General features: G+C 38.7%; 1 protein-coding gene across 3 annotated transcripts in view; it reads left to right on the top strand.

The window, feature by feature from the left end:
- The window catches only part of LOC122994143 (collagen alpha-1(XI) chain-like), an 89,032-nt gene that overhangs the window by 35,106 nt on the left and 36,743 nt on the right, over positions 1-17,183 (top strand). For all 3 annotated transcript variants that reach the window (XM_044368678.1, XM_044368680.1, XM_044368679.1), the window contains 22 exons: positions 679-732; positions 928-981; positions 1,332-1,385; positions 1,522-1,575; positions 2,338-2,391; positions 2,523-2,567; positions 3,364-3,417; positions 3,519-3,563; positions 6,417-6,470; positions 7,464-7,508; positions 7,890-7,943; positions 8,045-8,089; positions 9,030-9,083; positions 9,178-9,222; positions 10,158-10,211; positions 10,315-10,422; positions 11,720-11,773; positions 14,267-14,320; positions 15,837-15,881; positions 16,190-16,243; positions 16,583-16,627; positions 17,071-17,124. In XM_044368678.1, coding sequence (XP_044224613.1) covers positions 679-732; positions 928-981; positions 1,332-1,385; positions 1,522-1,575; positions 2,338-2,391; positions 2,523-2,567; positions 3,364-3,417; positions 3,519-3,563; positions 6,417-6,470; positions 7,464-7,508; positions 7,890-7,943; positions 8,045-8,089; positions 9,030-9,083; positions 9,178-9,222; positions 10,158-10,211; positions 10,315-10,422; positions 11,720-11,773; positions 14,267-14,320; positions 15,837-15,881; positions 16,190-16,243; positions 16,583-16,627; positions 17,071-17,124 — 1,179 coding nt within the window. The remainder of the gene's footprint in view (positions 1-678; positions 733-927; positions 982-1,331; positions 1,386-1,521; positions 1,576-2,337; positions 2,392-2,522; positions 2,568-3,363; positions 3,418-3,518; positions 3,564-6,416; positions 6,471-7,463; positions 7,509-7,889; positions 7,944-8,044; positions 8,090-9,029; positions 9,084-9,177; positions 9,223-10,157; positions 10,212-10,314; positions 10,423-11,719; positions 11,774-14,266; positions 14,321-15,836; positions 15,882-16,189; positions 16,244-16,582; positions 16,628-17,070; positions 17,125-17,183) is intronic.

A 17,183-nucleotide genomic window follows, 5' to 3' on the forward strand; every position in this document is an offset into this window, starting at 1 on the left:
ATACACAATCACAGACATACACATATCGTTGATCTTCTTGCTGTCCATTCATTTCACAGTTAATGAAAAACACATCAGGTGATTAGCACTCCTTCCTGTGAAAGCTTCACCTCAAAGCATCTATCATTTCCTAACACACGCCCATACATACATGTGCACTCAGTCACACACATACACATTACCCCCTGCCCTATCTGTCTGTGAGGAAATTCAATTTTATACCATCAATACCAGATATGAAAATTGAATTACTATATTATAAAAAAAAACAAATACTAATCAAATAAAAATACTTTTATAACACATTACAGTTTATTTGTTATAGTTACAGGATAATCTCACACACACTTTATTGTGTCTTGTCTCAATGTGTTTTTTTACACAGCCAGTGCTATTTCTTTCTCAAACAACACATGAATGTTACACCAATCCTGTATTTCTTGGATACGGGAAGGATTTTGTATTCATGGAAAGATGCTCCAGGAGGTCTCTCTGTTCTATATTCATGATCCAAGTTTGAAATCTTACATTATGTGTGTTTGGATTTGCATTAGGTTCTTGTCCAACCTAGATTATACTGGTATTCCAGCCAAAAGATGGGATGAGAAAATATTTGGCTTCAGTAAAGACATATTCATTCACTAAATCTGTATGTCTTTGTTGATATTTTTTCAATAGGGAGGTCCTGGTGCTCCTGGACTTAAAGGTGACAGTGGGGACTCTGGACCACAGGTGAGAAGTGTTTCTTTTTTTTTAACTCTTTAATAAGTCAATATACATCTATGAATAAAGCTGAACATGTCTCATCTTTCATCCCTTTTTATACTTGTATACATCTTAACATAAACAAATAGTAACATGAATAATGTTTTAATTTTCAGTGTTCAATCTTTTATTTATTCAACCATTTTAATGCGTTATTCACAGGGACCCAGAGGTCTTCAGGGACCAACTGGCCCCCCAGGAAAAGCAGGAAAGAGGGTGAGAGTATTTTGAAACCAGGAAATGTTATACTTTATAACTTTATTGTTTATTTATTATTTATTACTAATATTTCAGGATAACAAAAGTGCAAGGATCAATGCTTCAGTGCCCAAAGGCAGGCGCCCGTCTGGTTTCAAACATGGCCTTATTTCAAATAAGTCAGCTGCACCCAATAATCGTCTCTTTGTGTTGTGTAAATTCATAAAGTCATGTTTATTTAACTATAAACCAGTTTGAAAGATGATAGCATCGTCCCTGTGTTTATTCTGCACAACCATGGAAGATAATTCAATCTTTTTCTAATGTGATTTCCATGTAGCCTGACATGATATTCATGTGTCCTCCAGGGTCGTAATGGAGCTGATGGTGCACGAGGAATGCCAGGAGAGGCAGGGGCCAAGGTAAAGTACACACCAGGTTATCCAAAAATCCAGTGTTGGTGCTGCATTTGAAAAGTTTCTTGTGATGCCCTGTGTTGGAAAAGAGTGACACCTGCCATATTGACTTATAAACCAAACTGTTACTCTACTGTTTCAGGGCGACCGAGGTTTTGACGGCCTCCCTGGTCTTCCTGGAGAGAAAGGACACAGAGTAAGTATGCAGAGAGAACATTCTGGGTTTACAGAAATGAATGATCAGGGTCAGAGGACAAACAACATCATTAAAGACTGCTATCCGTTTCCAAAAATAAGAACCTACAATCTCTCATATTTCTAGCCGCAAATTCTCATTGATCACAGTCATCGCCGCTCTGTACCCTGTCCTTACTGCGGCATCAGGGCTGATTGGTAGTTCAAAGGGCACCTCCCATCTGTCTCATGTACAACTCAGTGTTGACAGACATGAATTCTAAACCAGTGGAATTCATTAGGGCATTTGACACAGTTAGAAGTAGTGGGACCGACTCCAGAACCACTTGGGCTGCCTTTAACCAGGCCTGAAGGAGTGCTGAGCTTGGTGTTTGTGGAATTTGGGCCAGTGTATAGAGTCAGAAGAGCAAGGACAGAGTTCACAGAAGGGTATTTCGAGACAGGCCTTCATTCCTTATCCTATACTGAGTAATTACAGGGCCACCAGAGGTAGGCAAGTGCATATAGAAGACTATAAATAGGGAAACCATGTAGGTCCATGCCAATTGTGGTGACCATTGCTTAGATTAAAGGCAGTTTTGTTGCCATCTTTAAAACATCTGCTCTGTATGTTTTCTGAATTTTTGACCTATATCGTATTTTTTCAAAAAGTAAAAATTTGCTTTTGTTCCACTTAGCTGCAGGGTTCAAGTTAAAAGACTGTTCAATGACCCTGCCACTCCCTCTCTTTGTTAATGTCTTTTCTGTGATATTTCCTCTCCAGGGAGAAATGGGTTCTACAGGTCCTCCAGGACCTCCAGGAGAGGATGGCCAAAGAGTAAGTAGTACCACAGTCCCAATATATACTCCCCTGTTCTCAGCAGCCTTCAAAAATATTCTGCATTCCTGAATAATCCATGTTTTCTCTTTCTATTCCAATAACCCAGTCTTTCTCTTTCTGTCACAAAGGGAGAAGATGGCCAGGTTGGACAGAGAGGTGTGGCTGGAGAGAGTGTAAGTGAATTTATCATCATCTGTTGACACAGTGAGACAGGATTGTTAAACTGCAGCTTATAGAGCATCTTGGCAAAGATAGGAAAACTATGAAAATATCTACTTTATGTTACTCCTTTCTTTTGCTGCTACAGACCTCATCCCCTCATCCCCTCCACTCCAAATGAATTCCAACATTCATTTTGGCAATTACCTAAATGCACAGTCTCGCCCTCCTCTCTTCCTGCAACTGTAACAACATTCCTGTCTGCAAGGACCATTTCATTTGTAATGCAACCGTGCCAAGTCAGAATGGCTCTGAATAATAGATCAGAAAATAGGACGGGGAAATATGTTGTTCTGTCATTACCCATGAGAAACTGCCATAATCTGCCCGGTTCAAATGGACCATAGAGTTTCATGAGAAATGTCATACCCAAAACAACATTGTCCGTCTGAAGAAATAGTTGCACAGCATTTCATCACACTGTCCATAAGATGAAAGAGCAAAGTAAGTGCTCTGATTGTAAGTGCGTGACTCTCAACTGAGATGTTGAGATAAGAAACAATTTTCATGCTCATTTCCTGAATTGCACCTGCAGTTACCATAGCTGACCACATGAGGTCAGTATTTTACATACTCAAGTCACACCACTTTTAAGGATTTTCAGTTTACCTAATAGAGTAATAGAATAGTTTGTTATTGCCTCCCTATTTTTAAATAAAACGGACAGTTTCAGACAGATTACAGTTTGGCTATATGTTTAACCAGTATTTTAATTAATTTTCTTAACCTTGTGATTTTCTTAATATACAGGGTCCTAGAGGTTTGCTTGGACCAAGAGGGTCTGCAGGTCCTTCAGGACAGCGTGTATGTACATCTCCCATATCACTTGATGCTCATACTAGTCATAATATTCATTCTAGCTCTATGAGATGGCAACTTTCTTTGTCAAATTCTGATCCCTGTAGGGTCTTCCTGGACTTGATGGGCAAGCTGGTCCTAAAGGAAACATGGTGAGAATTTTTTTTTTTTTTCTGTGTGTGTGTTGGTGTGTATTTTCTTAGATATTTAGCTTGAAAGAGAATGGAATTATATGCAAACATTTGTCAAGACCACCTAAGCAATCAGTTTCTTTTGCCTGCCTGAGGCTAATTGAGGCTTAGTGACCTTTAACACTTGTGCAACATGACAAGAATGGAGGTCATAACTCATTTGCTAAGTAGAGATGGTGGTTGATGGCGGGGGGTGCCTTATCACAGTTCTCAGACCTTTTCCATAAACTACTGATGAGTGAAAAGGCCCTGATGAAGCTGCCTTAAGCTATAGTAAGGGATGAAACAGAAAAGCCTGTTTGTGCATGGTCCCATCATGCATTCAACTTTCCAGAGGGTCTCAGTGGGAGGTTTGAATGAGGATAACAGATGATTGGTCAAGACAGTTAAATAAGCCCACACATTGTCTGTGGTCACTGAGTCACTGAGCTGAAGAAACAAGCAGCTGTTTAAAGGACACAAAACAATAGAGAGTTGGTCATGCTTCTCATGAATATCTTCAAAGTTCAGCGTTGATCACAAAATATTTTAAAAATCAAAGCAGGACACTTAAAGGGAAAACTCACCACTGTTAATATGATGATTTCTTAAAACTAGGTCAGCTATGTAGTAGAAATATGCTATTAATTTTGAAATTGGTGCCCTATGACTAGAGAAAACTACTGAGAAAAAGGCTGTAGATTCCCCATATTGTTATTAAGGGGGAATCCTACAATAACAACAATGCATTGTGCGCAGTCCCGTCCAATCCACTACTAATCAGCTATTAAGGGTGTGTTTACGGCCAGCATAGCAGCCAGTTAGCAGAGACAAAGTATTATATCTCTTTACTGGGGCTTATTTTCATTTACAAAATGTTTTTCCTCATTGAGTCTGGATATATCGTACTGGTGCGCAAGGACTCAGTTTTGCGGATCTTGGCAGACCTACTGAGAGTTGCACACAAGCCAGTGCTGCCAGAGCTGCCTGTAGGCATTCAAAAAATCTCAGAGTCTGCCGTCTTCATTTCAGCTTGATTTTGGAAACAGTTGTGGATAAAGAGGTGAAAAACTGCATGCAAACACTGTTTCTTTTACCTATTTTGGACAACAAGGAACTGGGACCTAAGTGCTCAAGCTGAACGCAGCCACATAAGTTACAGGACACAGTCACTGCTGTGCTGTTCTGTATTCAGGGTTGGCAAAGTCTGAAATAATGTTCTGTCAGAAAACAAAGTCAGGTCTCCCAAAGCACTGTGAAGTTTGTTGCAGCATGGAGTTTTCAGTTCTGTCTCCATTCTCTCTGTCTGATTCTACAGCACTATATTCGGCCTCATAAGTTGTAATAGTTGCACCACATCTCTGCTCCAACATTATATTGTAAAGATAGTTGTTTTATTGTGTTAGATTCAGCTTTTCTGTCCGTGTGAAGTTCGAAATTCTCTGGTTTGCTGTTAGCGGAATCATGGAGAAATTCAGCAACGGAAGTTTGTGTGTCAGGCTGCAGCTGTAACGTCGCTCTGGTGGTTGCATCCTCCTCCACACTCTTGTGTCTCATTCCACAGCGTGATATTTGGCCTTGTATAATGAAACTAGTAGATATATATTTTAAACTATTTAATAGTATGATATCTTAGTGTCTGCTTTTCCTTATCGCTAGTTTACATGGTAGATTATGTGTTTTGACCGTCCTTGAAGGCACCACTACAGAAAACAGCATTACCGTAGTTCTTCCTTGCCCCCAACTATGTCATTGTACACATCAAATGACGGCACTGGTGCCAGAGGAACAACAGATTTTGCAGCTGCACCCCAGGGACACAGACAACATCGGCAACAACTGCAGGCATTTTTCACATTATATCCCTAATTTGGATAGCGAGAGATAAGGTTAAAAATTGCCGAAATGGTCCTTTAAGTATCCAAAGTAGTTGAGCTTCCCAAAGGGTTTATGAATCCTTATTGTGCTCACACAAGCCTTTAACATATGGATGTTTTTTAAGACATCCTTAAGGAGTGAAGAACCCAAATGTGTTTATTGACCCCATTTGACTCTTAGATGAATGCCCAGCTTTGCATTTTGCACTCAAGGCTCTGCTAACAATCACTGTCAGACAACCTAAAATTCTCTGAATCAAGCATTTATTTTGTGTTTGTTGTAACAGCTGGAGCAGACTCCTTCCCAGAGGTCTTGTCTGTTTTTGTATGAGTTAGGTTTGTGACACACTAAATCTCAGCAGGGATACAAAACAACCCACCATTCCAGTTAGCTTTATAAGTCTTAATCCATACCCAGATGGCTCTGTAGCCCCACAGAGTGTATTTAGAACAAACTGTATTTCATAGCCAAACTTAGGTTTTGATCAGTTACCAGATTTTAGGGTGATTGGAATTAAACATAACTTTGAATAATAGAGTAGAACACAGACATCTCTGATTCATGATCCAGCATTGTCACTTTAACCAATTTATGTAACAATAGTCCAGGTCACCCAAAGCTCAGCTGTTTTACCTAACCCAGTACCACTCTTTTGATGTGGACAAGTATATTTTCCCTTAAATTCTTTTAAAAAATGATTTTTAACATGAAGTTCATTGGAACAAAAGAAAAGTTGCACCTTATTGCTTTGTAGGTTTTGCCATTCATTGCCATTTTACATAAATTAGATTAGTTTTTGACTGTTTTCATTTAAATGTATCTGAATTCTTTGGCAGTGTTGTTTGTTATTGTTCTCAGGATACACATTAGAATAATACTACAGAGTGAATAGAAAGCAATCAATTGCAGCGAATGGAAATATTAATCGCTTTCTTTCTTTTTCTTTGTTATGTACAGGGTCCACAAGGAGAGTCAGGGCCTCCTGGGCAACAGGGTCTGCCTGGTCCACATGTAAGTTTATTTCCTTTCTCTCTCTCTCTCTCTGTCTATCTCTCTGTATCTTTCTCTTTTTTCTAACCCTGTCTGATCCCTGTGTCTCTCTTGCTCTGTCTCAAATTCTGCTCTTTTGCTGTTTCTTCATTCCTCTCTTTTCATCTTTCTTCTTCTTTTTGCTCCCTGTCCTATTCATGCTCCATCCTCCTTGCCATATCCATTGTGCAACGGGGAGTACTATGAACTCGGACAATTTTGACAAAGAAAAACATCCCTTCTGTCCTGCTGAGATGAGACACATTGTACTCATTTGATAGTGCTTAACCTGATTACATTGTCCAGTTGGTGGCACAGTGAAAAATATTCCATTTTGTAGTCATCTATAATACAAAACAGTACACCCAATATTGTAGCCAGGGCTAAATGTCCATTGCCAGGTAAGATTTTCAGTCCGGCTTACGCTCACAGCTTGGACAGGATGGCGTCATTCCCTTGGAAAGTGTTAGTAGGAACCTATCCTGATGGTATACAGGTTGAATAAATAACTTGTTCATTTTAGTTATACCTGGCTAGAGACAAATGAATGCCTTCCAGCGAAGGCATTGGCCTGTAGAAAAATGACAAAGTTTGCTTTTTTAACTGTTATTAATTTTTATTATTCTTCATTAGATGAATGCTCAAGAAAATGCGTGGCTTTAAAATGACTATTAAATGACTGTTCAAATATAGAACTCTCTTTGCACAACTGAATGAACAGATCTGAGTAATCAGTGTGAAATAATAATAATAATGGTTAGAATTGTAGAGGGGATAAGTTGAAGACATTACAAAATAAGCAAATCACTAATACAGCACACCACGAAAATTAGATATAGACCTTCCCAAATTGATTTAACAGGAGCTTTTCTCCCAAATGTACCATTTAATGTCATATGAATATCTTGTGGAAAAAGTCCTGAACTAAATTTGGCTGGCTGTTCTAATAACAGACCTATCTCCATTGTTTTTCAGGGTCTTGTGGGTCCTCAAGGTCCGATCGGGCCTCCTGGTGAAAAAGTAAGTATGGAGGGAACACAGTCACCCCTTGAGTGCTCCCACACAACTCTGCTGCCCCGATAAGTGAATATTTCAGTCAAGACCTCATAAGTGATTCTGCAGATACACTGCTGTCTAAGCTATACATAAGCCTTTACTAGCTCGTCTGCATGGCAATGAAGGCAAGGGATAGACACACATGGACATAAACACACACATCGAATACATAATTTATGACTGTGCCTGCATAAACACTTAGTGTGTATAAATGAAAGTATTCTATATCAAGATTTTATGAGTTGTTAATAAAATTTAAAGCAGATGAACTTTTGTCAATAATCAGTCCATCTATTTATCTATTAATCTACATATATCCATCTAACTATCATTATCTTTGTGTAGGGACCTCAAGGTAAACAAGGTTTGGCTGGCCTCGCTGGTGCTGATGGTCCCCCTGTAAGTAACACACCTCTTAAATTTCCTTGCAATCAGTCAAAATACCAAAAGAAAAGATAATCAGCTGTTTATAAACTTAATCTTTCTAACTGATTTTATAGGGTCACCCAGGCAAAGAAGGTCCTCCAGGCGAGAAAGGAGCAGCTGTAAGTATAATGTAGTATGTTGATTATTTTGGATTTTGAAGTGAAGCAACCAATAATAGAAGTCGTCAAAGATTCATCAAATAGCATTTATTATTATAAATTGCACATTTTGCAAATAAGCATATTTAGCATTTATTTAGCCTCCTTAGGGTGAGGTTTAATATAACCGCACAATTTAGATATCATCGGGTAAGTTGTCTCAACAATGGTTGGCATGCACATTTTTTCCTTTGAGTCACTTATGTGTAAAACTACAATGATGTGGCACCAATAAAAATATAAATATAAAGTATTTGCAAATTAGTTTTTTATCGTCAGTATAGACTTTTTAAATATTGGCTCATGTGTTTAAGTGCAGTTAATTCATAGCAGTTAGTTCATTTTCAGACATGGTGATCATAAAGTTATTCCAACAATAGATTCTCAAGTAGAATTATTACAATCATATGTACATAAACTATTTTTACTAGACCCTAACTAACCCTAACCCCTATCCCAATTTAGCTGAGGTGGGGTTACATTTCAGTTTAATTCATCTGGTGTTTTATTTCATCTTTCCTCCCTGTTGTGTTACCTATTTAAAAGAAACTACAGGCTTAGATCAAGCATCGTCAAACTGTTCAATACCAAAAGAGATAAAAGGGTCAACTACAGTAGGTACAGTAGTACAGTAGGTTTTCAGTTGATTTATTTTCTATTGTAATGCATTTGTCCAATATTTGATTTAAAATAATTTTGTTTTTCTTGTCTTCTTATGTGTACCTGTTTCCAATATGTCCTTGAGGGGACATTGTGGAATAAATTTAATTGCAAATCATTGGAAATCAATGGAAAATATCTCCAATGAATGTTATCTAATACAGCAGAAACACTTTACTGTTACAGCCGTACATACTAATAGTCACTTCACCAATCACTTGACACCTTTCATGTCTTTTAGGGTCCTACTGGTCCTATGGGATCCATCGGCTACCCTGGGCCTCGTGGTGTGAAAGTGAGTACTATCTTAGTCACACAGCACAATACTGCCATGATAAATTTCCACAATCCCTGAACTTTATCTTGACTCTATTCTCCATTCTTTCCAGGGTGCTGAGGGAATCAGAGGCCTTAAAGGTGGCAAAGGAGAAAAGGTAAACACCTTTCCAGTCTACTCCTCTTCCTCAACATGGTTGACAGATGTCATTTCTCTAAAAATGGACCATCAGAGTTGTAATTCCTTCTCAAATGAGGTTTCTTTCGAATTCAGAACGTGGAAAAACTATTTAAGGCCCATCAGTTTGGCAGTTAAGTCCTCGTGCCACTGAGCTGTAATGGAGTGTGGAACATTAAACTAGAATGAGGCTGTTTGTGGGGCAATTTCACTGGGGATTGATCTGTTGCCATTGTCTTCTTGGATTGCCGAGGCGGCCTGTTGGTACTTAAGTGCCACTGAGCAGATTTTCCACTCGACTGTCAGGAAATTGAGGCTCTTGAAGGGTTACCTGAAAATACTGAGCATGTTGTTAAAATTATACTACTTTAATACTTCTGTCTTACAAGAAATCCTGTGCGACAAGTATCCAACAAGCCCAAGGTTACCTGTTAGGTTATATGCTTACCATAATTTATTGTATAATTGACCAAGATGTATTATCTTAATAAAATACATCAGAAAATTGGCAGTATATATAGTGTGTGTAGGGAATACAGCTTTCATAAACCATTGATAGCAGGGCCTTGGGTAAGATTGGAAGCTGCATTCTGAATTTGAACCACCAGATGTCAGTAGACTGACACACAAAGAAAGACAGACAGCAACTTAACTTGAAAACTGCTTACGTGAATGTTTTATTTAATTGGCCACTAGGTGTCAGTATTAATATTTCCTGAGGACCCTTTAATCTTCAGCCAATAGTAAAACTGCCATGCTAAACTTTAACCATGATTCACATAAATGATCAATCAGTATTACTGTTTTTTTGATATTTAAAATATTTCAGATGTGAACTATTTTGCTGGAAGTTATGAGTTTTGTCCCTGTGATAATGGATAATAACACTTTTTTTTAAATCTCTGTCATCTTTAGGGAGAGGATGGATTCCCTGGCTTCAAGGGTGACATGGGTCTCAAGGGTGACAAGGTGAATCACCATCTTTAAAGAGAATACTGATGTTTGCAGCTGCAGAAAGTGTTAGGGTAGTAAAGAAAACGACATAGGTTACATCTGTTTTCTTTGCATCTAGGGTGAGGTTGGAGTAGTGGGACCCAGAGGAGAGGACGGCCCTGAGGGCCCCAAGGGCAAATCAGGACCCAACGGAGAAGCTGGTGGCATGGGATTAGCTGGAGAGAAGGTAAATAATCAATACCAGCAAAGACTGAATTGTAAAATGTGGATTTTCCTTTGGATTAAAGTGTTCTATTGTCTTACTCAAATTCAAGTTTAATTGTGTATACAGTAGAATAATTTTATACAGATGCAATTCAGTGTGATAATAGGTTAAACACGTGTATAAATACACTCATATATAAATAGATGTAGGAATACAATGGCTGTTGCAATGCTGTGGTGGGATTGAAAACCAGACCAGGGGAAAGGTTGCTCTTTAAGAAGTCCAATAGCAGATGTCTTTAATGAAGTGAACTGGAAAGACATAGGACTGTAGTTTTGTAGCTCTCCAGATCATCTTGAAGTTTAGATTTTCCCCACCTCCTCTCAGCTCTACAACAGTCTAATTTTAATTGGCTTATGTTGCCAACGTTTCTGCACAGAGCTTTGATCTCTGAGTATGTTGGTTCACAGCGCTGCTGCAGTATTCATACTCTAACAAATTAGTATTAAAGGTTACAACAAGACCTTTGCAGTTCACATTAAAATATGAGGATAAAAGTGACCACTCTGAACAGAAATGATGAATGCTTCAGTGAAGGTTTAATTTGATATCTTGTTTTTTTTTATTAGGCAGATTACAGAAGAAATTCTGATTTCAGCAATTATAGATATGAAAATCTGAAAAAGAATTAGAAATCATGTCATATGGGAGACTTGAGGAACATTACTGGCAGGTCTAAAATTGATTAGAATGTTATTTTAGGCATTTTAGTAAAATTGAAATTATCATTTGAAACACAGGTGAAATAATCTCACCTGCTGCTAATACAGCCTGTTATTTAAGTCCATTTTCAATACAACTACTGCTGTATCAATAATACATTTCACATTTTGCTGACATCTTCATCCTGACTTGCTTACACTGAGTGCAACAGTAGAAGTACAAATTTAAAAATCTGAATTGTTGCATTTTAAGAAATCAAAAGTTGCAAGAAAGAATTGGATTCATACTCAAATCATGTATGACCTGACCTGCCACAGAAAGCCATCTCTACCTTAGTTTAAAAGTACAGCGGACAGTTACATCAGATTGGGTATACTTCTTAATGACCATACACCATGTAAAATGACCAAAATGGACCAAAGTGAATTCACATTTCAAAAAAAACCTCTGCACATATCCCAAGTCAAACTTTATGGTTATAAGTTTATTGCCTTTTGCAGTGCTTCTGTGAACTTAACTGCAGTCTCAAACAATGTCTCTAGTGACACAATGAGAATTCATCATCTTTGTTATGTTTTTCTTTGCTCCTTTTTAGGGAAAACTTGGAGTCCCTGGATTGCCTGGGTACCCTGGAAGACAAGGTCCCAAGGTATTTGATGCGCGTTATAATATACTCTTCTGATCAATGCATGTCCCCACTACACTTGGAGGTCAGAGATCAGGGCCAGCTGTGTGTGTTCACATCAAGGGCAATTCAGCAAAGAAGAAGTATGCCCACAATCTATTGATTTGCCTTACTGTTGTGCATTACGCATTACCTGCATGTGTGTACATACAGTATAGTATGTGAATGTTAACTGTATATATGTAGTGATTTTCTCAGTGACTTCATAACCTTCTATCTATGTCTGTCTGTCTGCTAATTTGCTGACTAACACTTAAACCAACAAATACAAACCCAAGCAGACACCTACTGTACTCCCACCACAACTCTTATAGGAAACCTAAGTGGCATGGTCACCTGCTGGAGTCATCAGCTGTCCTCATTTCTTAAACTCAGCCGATTCCAGACATAGTCTAACATTCGCACATTCCTTGCACTGTAGAGCTGACCACTGTGCCACAGCTCCACTATCAAGATGTGCTGCTGCAGCTGGTTCCTCTCTGCTGCTGTCAGCACTGACAGCTTGGCACTGATATGATGGGTCAGATACACCTACTCTCACAACAACCAGATAGGCAAGTCTCCTGCTCTGTATGTTAATGTCAGCAGGATCTGAGCTGAGCGTGGTCCACAAATTAATAAGAGACCTGGACAAATTACACGAGTCGGAGAGACACAAATTAAATGAGATGAGAGTCCCAATTCCAATCTATTTATTCCAGTAATTTGTAAGCAATTCTTTCACAGTGAAATAATTGGATGTTTCACTTTTGAATAAAACTTTTCACAAGTGGAACCAGTGTAATAAATATGTAGTAAAGTATGCAATGATAGCAAAAACAAGAATACTCGTTTGTTTGTATCCATAAATAATTTTAAGGCTGCCCACAAAGGTTCCCAGTGGGGAACTCTATATGCTTCAAAAAGCAGTTTTTGGAAAGACAATAAAGGCATGCTGACTTTGGCACTGTATAAACAGTACCAAAGTATCCTTTCTATAGCCTGTATTCGAAGAGTTTTCTTCTTTTAAAAAAAGCTGAAGATATCTGGCTTTTAAAATTCATGAGACCCACTCTAAGTTAAAACGAAATATGAAGCTGTCTGTGGTAACATTTAATGAGGATGCTTTTATAGAGCAAATCCTTTATCATTTTAAAGATACTGTATTTATATTCGACACAAACTTAATATACCTTTTTTTCCAAAGTGGATTCACAAATCAACTGCTGTTCACTGTGTGTTAAAGTAATTGAGATAGAATCAAAAGAAAGCCCATTATCACATTGCACAGTAACATCAGTGTTACAAAATGTCAAATAGTCCTCAGGAGTAGGATCAGGGTCAAAGTCCTGGCGCGTTTGCAGCCTTTATCCCCCTCGATCAGCCTTTGCCTGAATCTCCACTGGCTGTGTTTTTGGCTGCTGCACCCCATCACTCTCTGTTAATAGCTTTCCCACACTGTTAATTCTGGATGCCATTTGCAAAAGCTTCAGTGGACTGTCTTATCTCTGTGGTGCAAGTCAGGCTTGTCCAGTACCAGCTCTCCTTTCAGTTTACCATAACTGCACCTCTGTGAAAAACAAATTAAGCAGCATAGATCTTCCTTCCTGCTGTCTCCACAATGTTGGGCTGTTTACTTCTTGCAATTCTGCCCACGCCGCCGTGTTGTGGTGCCCTTGCTTATACTGCACAGTATTATACACACTATACATATGCATGTGAACAGTAATGAGCACTATAGATGTGCATTGCATCAGAGAATGAACAAAAACCCAGACATGCACATGACCTTGCTGTGCAGCTGAGACAAATAAATGTTTAACTTAAATTGTTTAAATATATATATATATTTATCCTACCTAATGCTGCATAAAGTGAGGCTGTATTGGTAAGCTGCTTGGTACTCCTTTTTTTCATCCAACAGTGATTGCCCTTCCAGTGTTTGTTTGACTGGCACCATCGCCACTATCAGAGGGCACACAGCCTGAGAAAGCCCAATAACTAAATTGCTGATGGGTATCAAAGGGGATCTGCTGTTTCCTCTTCCTTTGTCTTTATTTGCTCCCACCGCCTGTTTTATCTTCCTATTCTGCTTCTTAACTGTGCTAACAACCTAACAGCACCTCTGTGTGTCTATTGTCAGAAAGTCTCTAAGTGGTGGGGAGGAGGAGGCTTTCCCATTGGGCTCTTTTGATGCTCATTTATCTATGTGGATCCAAAAATTATAAACTGTAACCCTATGATAACAATCTGCCGGATAGTGTGGCAGGACTTTCTATGTAAGAACTTCAAAGTTTCTCTATTAATTAGCCTTGGTCAGTAAAGCGCAAAAGGGATTTTGCTATTTCCTCCTCAGCCTCTGTGACATCGTTACTGGACAGAAACTATGGTCTTATTTTAAGCCCTGCAACTCTCTTATGTCTTTCCCATTCCTGCCTCTCTCTGTCTCTCACACTTTTTTCTGTACTTGCCTTGCAGGGCTCCAATGGCTTCCCTGGATTCCCCGGGTCGAATGGCGAGAAGGGCGCAAGGGTGAGCCACAAACTTCACTATTCTACCTCCTTTTAAAGACATCATACTCAGTCACTGGGGGCTTTCATATGTAGCAAAGGGGAGTACGTGTAGAAAGTGTCGAACACTGAAACGCAGGATGGTCAGTATGTGTTTTAGATAGCCACCAAGTCTGCAGTAGCAGTCACACATAACGTTACTAAGATGTTGCTGGTTTGAGTCTGACTGAAAGGAGCCAAAAAAAATACCATTAAGTTTTAATTTAAAACATGTGTATCCTTGTTTTTCTAACCTACTTGTGTATGGCCTACACTACAAAAGTACACCTGAAAATGACACCTACATGTGATTGTTGAACATCTCATTCCAAAACCATGGGTATTAATAGGCTGCTGTAAGAGTCTCCACTCTTTGGGAATTCTTTGGAGCCTGACTGCAAGGGTTGCTCCAATTTGGCCACAAGAACATTACTATGGTTGGGCTTTGATAGGCAATAAACTCTGGCATTCCAGTTCATCCCAAAGGTGTTAGATGGGGTGAGGTCAAAGCTCTCTGCAGGCCAGTCAAATTACCAAAAATACCAAACTCAGAAGACCATGTGTTTATGTACCTCTCAAAGTTGGAAGCGCACCATTGTCCAAAATATTGCATGCTGAACCCCTAGTTTCCATTAACTGAAACTAAGGGGCCTAACCCAAACCATGAAAAACAACCCCTGACAAAAAATACTAAAAAGTGAAAGGACAGAGTTACTTTTGGATTAGGGCTGGGCAATATATCGACATTATATTGATATTGTGATATGAGACTAGATTAAAGGCTGCATTGCAGTAAAGTGATGTAATTTTCTGAATTTATCAGGCTGTTCTAGGTGTTCTATTATTTGCCTTTACCTACTTTGTCATTATATCCACATTACTGATGATAATTTATCAAAAGTCTCATTATGTAAATATTTTGTGAAAGCACTAATGGTCATCCCTACAATATTCTGGCAATATCGATATCAAGGTATTTGGTCAAAAATATTGTGATATTTGATTTTGTTCATGTTGCCCAGCACTATTTTTGACGTAGTGTAATCAGGATTTAGCTCTTGAGGGAGGACTGACATGTATTCAACTGTGTGAACATAACCATAGAGTGGGTCCAGTTGAAATGGGTTACAGACGAAGGGATAAGAGGCAAGAGAGGCAATGGTGGGGAGGGTTATTGACGAGACAAGCTTGTCTCTGCTCTCAAACAGACATTGAGAGGCAGACACCCCTGGCCCCGGTGTGCTAGGACTGACAGGTAATTCAAGCTGTCAAGTGCCTCTGGGTAACCACTTACCGCAGCAATTTGATTATTTATTTTTGTCCAAAGATGCTCAGATGGTTCTATTTCATCCCTGCCTCAAACCCCTTCAGTATTAAAGTTTGAGTGTATTTGTTATTATAGAATTGCTGAAGCTTAATCCTCTGAAATGTTATGAAAAACGTACTTACAATTGCTGATGACTTTTCCTTGAATCAAAGATTTTGTTTTTCTTTCTTAGGGAATCGCCGGCAAATCTGGTCCTAGAGGGCAACGTGGCCCAACGGTAGGCAATTCAGCTGTCTGCCAACTCTGCCCCAAGCCCTATACATAAATGATTTATTGTGCTCAAATGAAATACCTCTCCTTTGTGTGTTTGTGTACGGGCTTATTTTCTTGTCTTTTGATGGGGATATGCACTGCATGGGGAATCATAGAGATGGGCAGGCAAGACACTAGACATTGATTACCTGCCCTTTATATTTCTATCTTGTGCTTTTTACTTTTTTGTTACATTTAATATAGAGCAAAAAAGTAAAAATTGCATTAATTTTCCTTACAATTACTTTATTGCTTTATATATCATGCATATAGGGTCCACGTGGTGGACGTGGTGCTAGAGGACCAACTGGAAAACCAGGTGCAAAGGTGAGAGACAGATCCATTTTTGACTTTTCAAATTTTTGATGGTTGGACCAATGATTATAACATAACACCACTGTGTCTATCTACATCTAAGATTATTTACAGAGTGAACAGAACATGAACAAAGACAGTTAGTTTGAATATATTATATACCTGCAATGTAAAATGCTCACATATTGCATTTTTATTTGCGTATAAAACACAATTCTTGACTGCCAAATCATGCTGCAATATGAATGTGCTCCCTTGCTTATAAGACCCTAGTTTCAGTGCTCTACATAAATTTTACTCACACCTCATACTTTGACAGTTTTGACAAAGTCGACAATTCTTTCTCCTCAGGGCACCTCAGGCAATGATGGACCTCCCGGCCCGCCAGGAGAGAGGGTTAGTATCACATTCTGTTTTGATCAGTGGCTGTTACACTTGTGAATTGGTGGCAGCAGTCTGAAAATACAGTGTGTCCCATGCTCTTTCCTTGAATTTCAATTCAAAGTGAGTTACGGGCATTTTTTCAAATCAGAATCAGATCAAACTGTGTATATTCTCTAGCTGCTTCAAATTACTGATTATATATTTGTCTTTTATTATTCTGAAAGGACCCAAATCTGTTTACTTGACCCTACATCTGGCTGAAAATATTCATATGATATAAAAAAAATATTTATAGTAAAAAAGTGGCTAAATTATTTATCAGTTACCATTTTACAAAAGCTGGATTTGCAGACTTCATTGTAATCCAATTAAATTCTATCTACCTGTTAAAGTTGTGTTGTGTCTCTCATCCACTTTTCTCTCTATTCATTCAATTAATTTTTTTTTCATTATAGGGACCTCAAGGACCACAGGGACCTGTCGGTTTCCCTGGACCCAAAGGACCCAATGTAAGTAGCTGCTGTCAAACTGTCATGAGAGTTGGCACCATCCACAACAAGTCCATGTT

The sequence above is a fragment of the Thunnus albacares genome, chromosome 12 (assembly GCF_914725855.1).
Source record: "Thunnus albacares chromosome 12, fThuAlb1.1, whole genome shotgun sequence".
Classification (NCBI taxonomy): Eukaryota; Metazoa; Chordata; class Actinopteri; order Scombriformes; family Scombridae; genus Thunnus; species Thunnus albacares.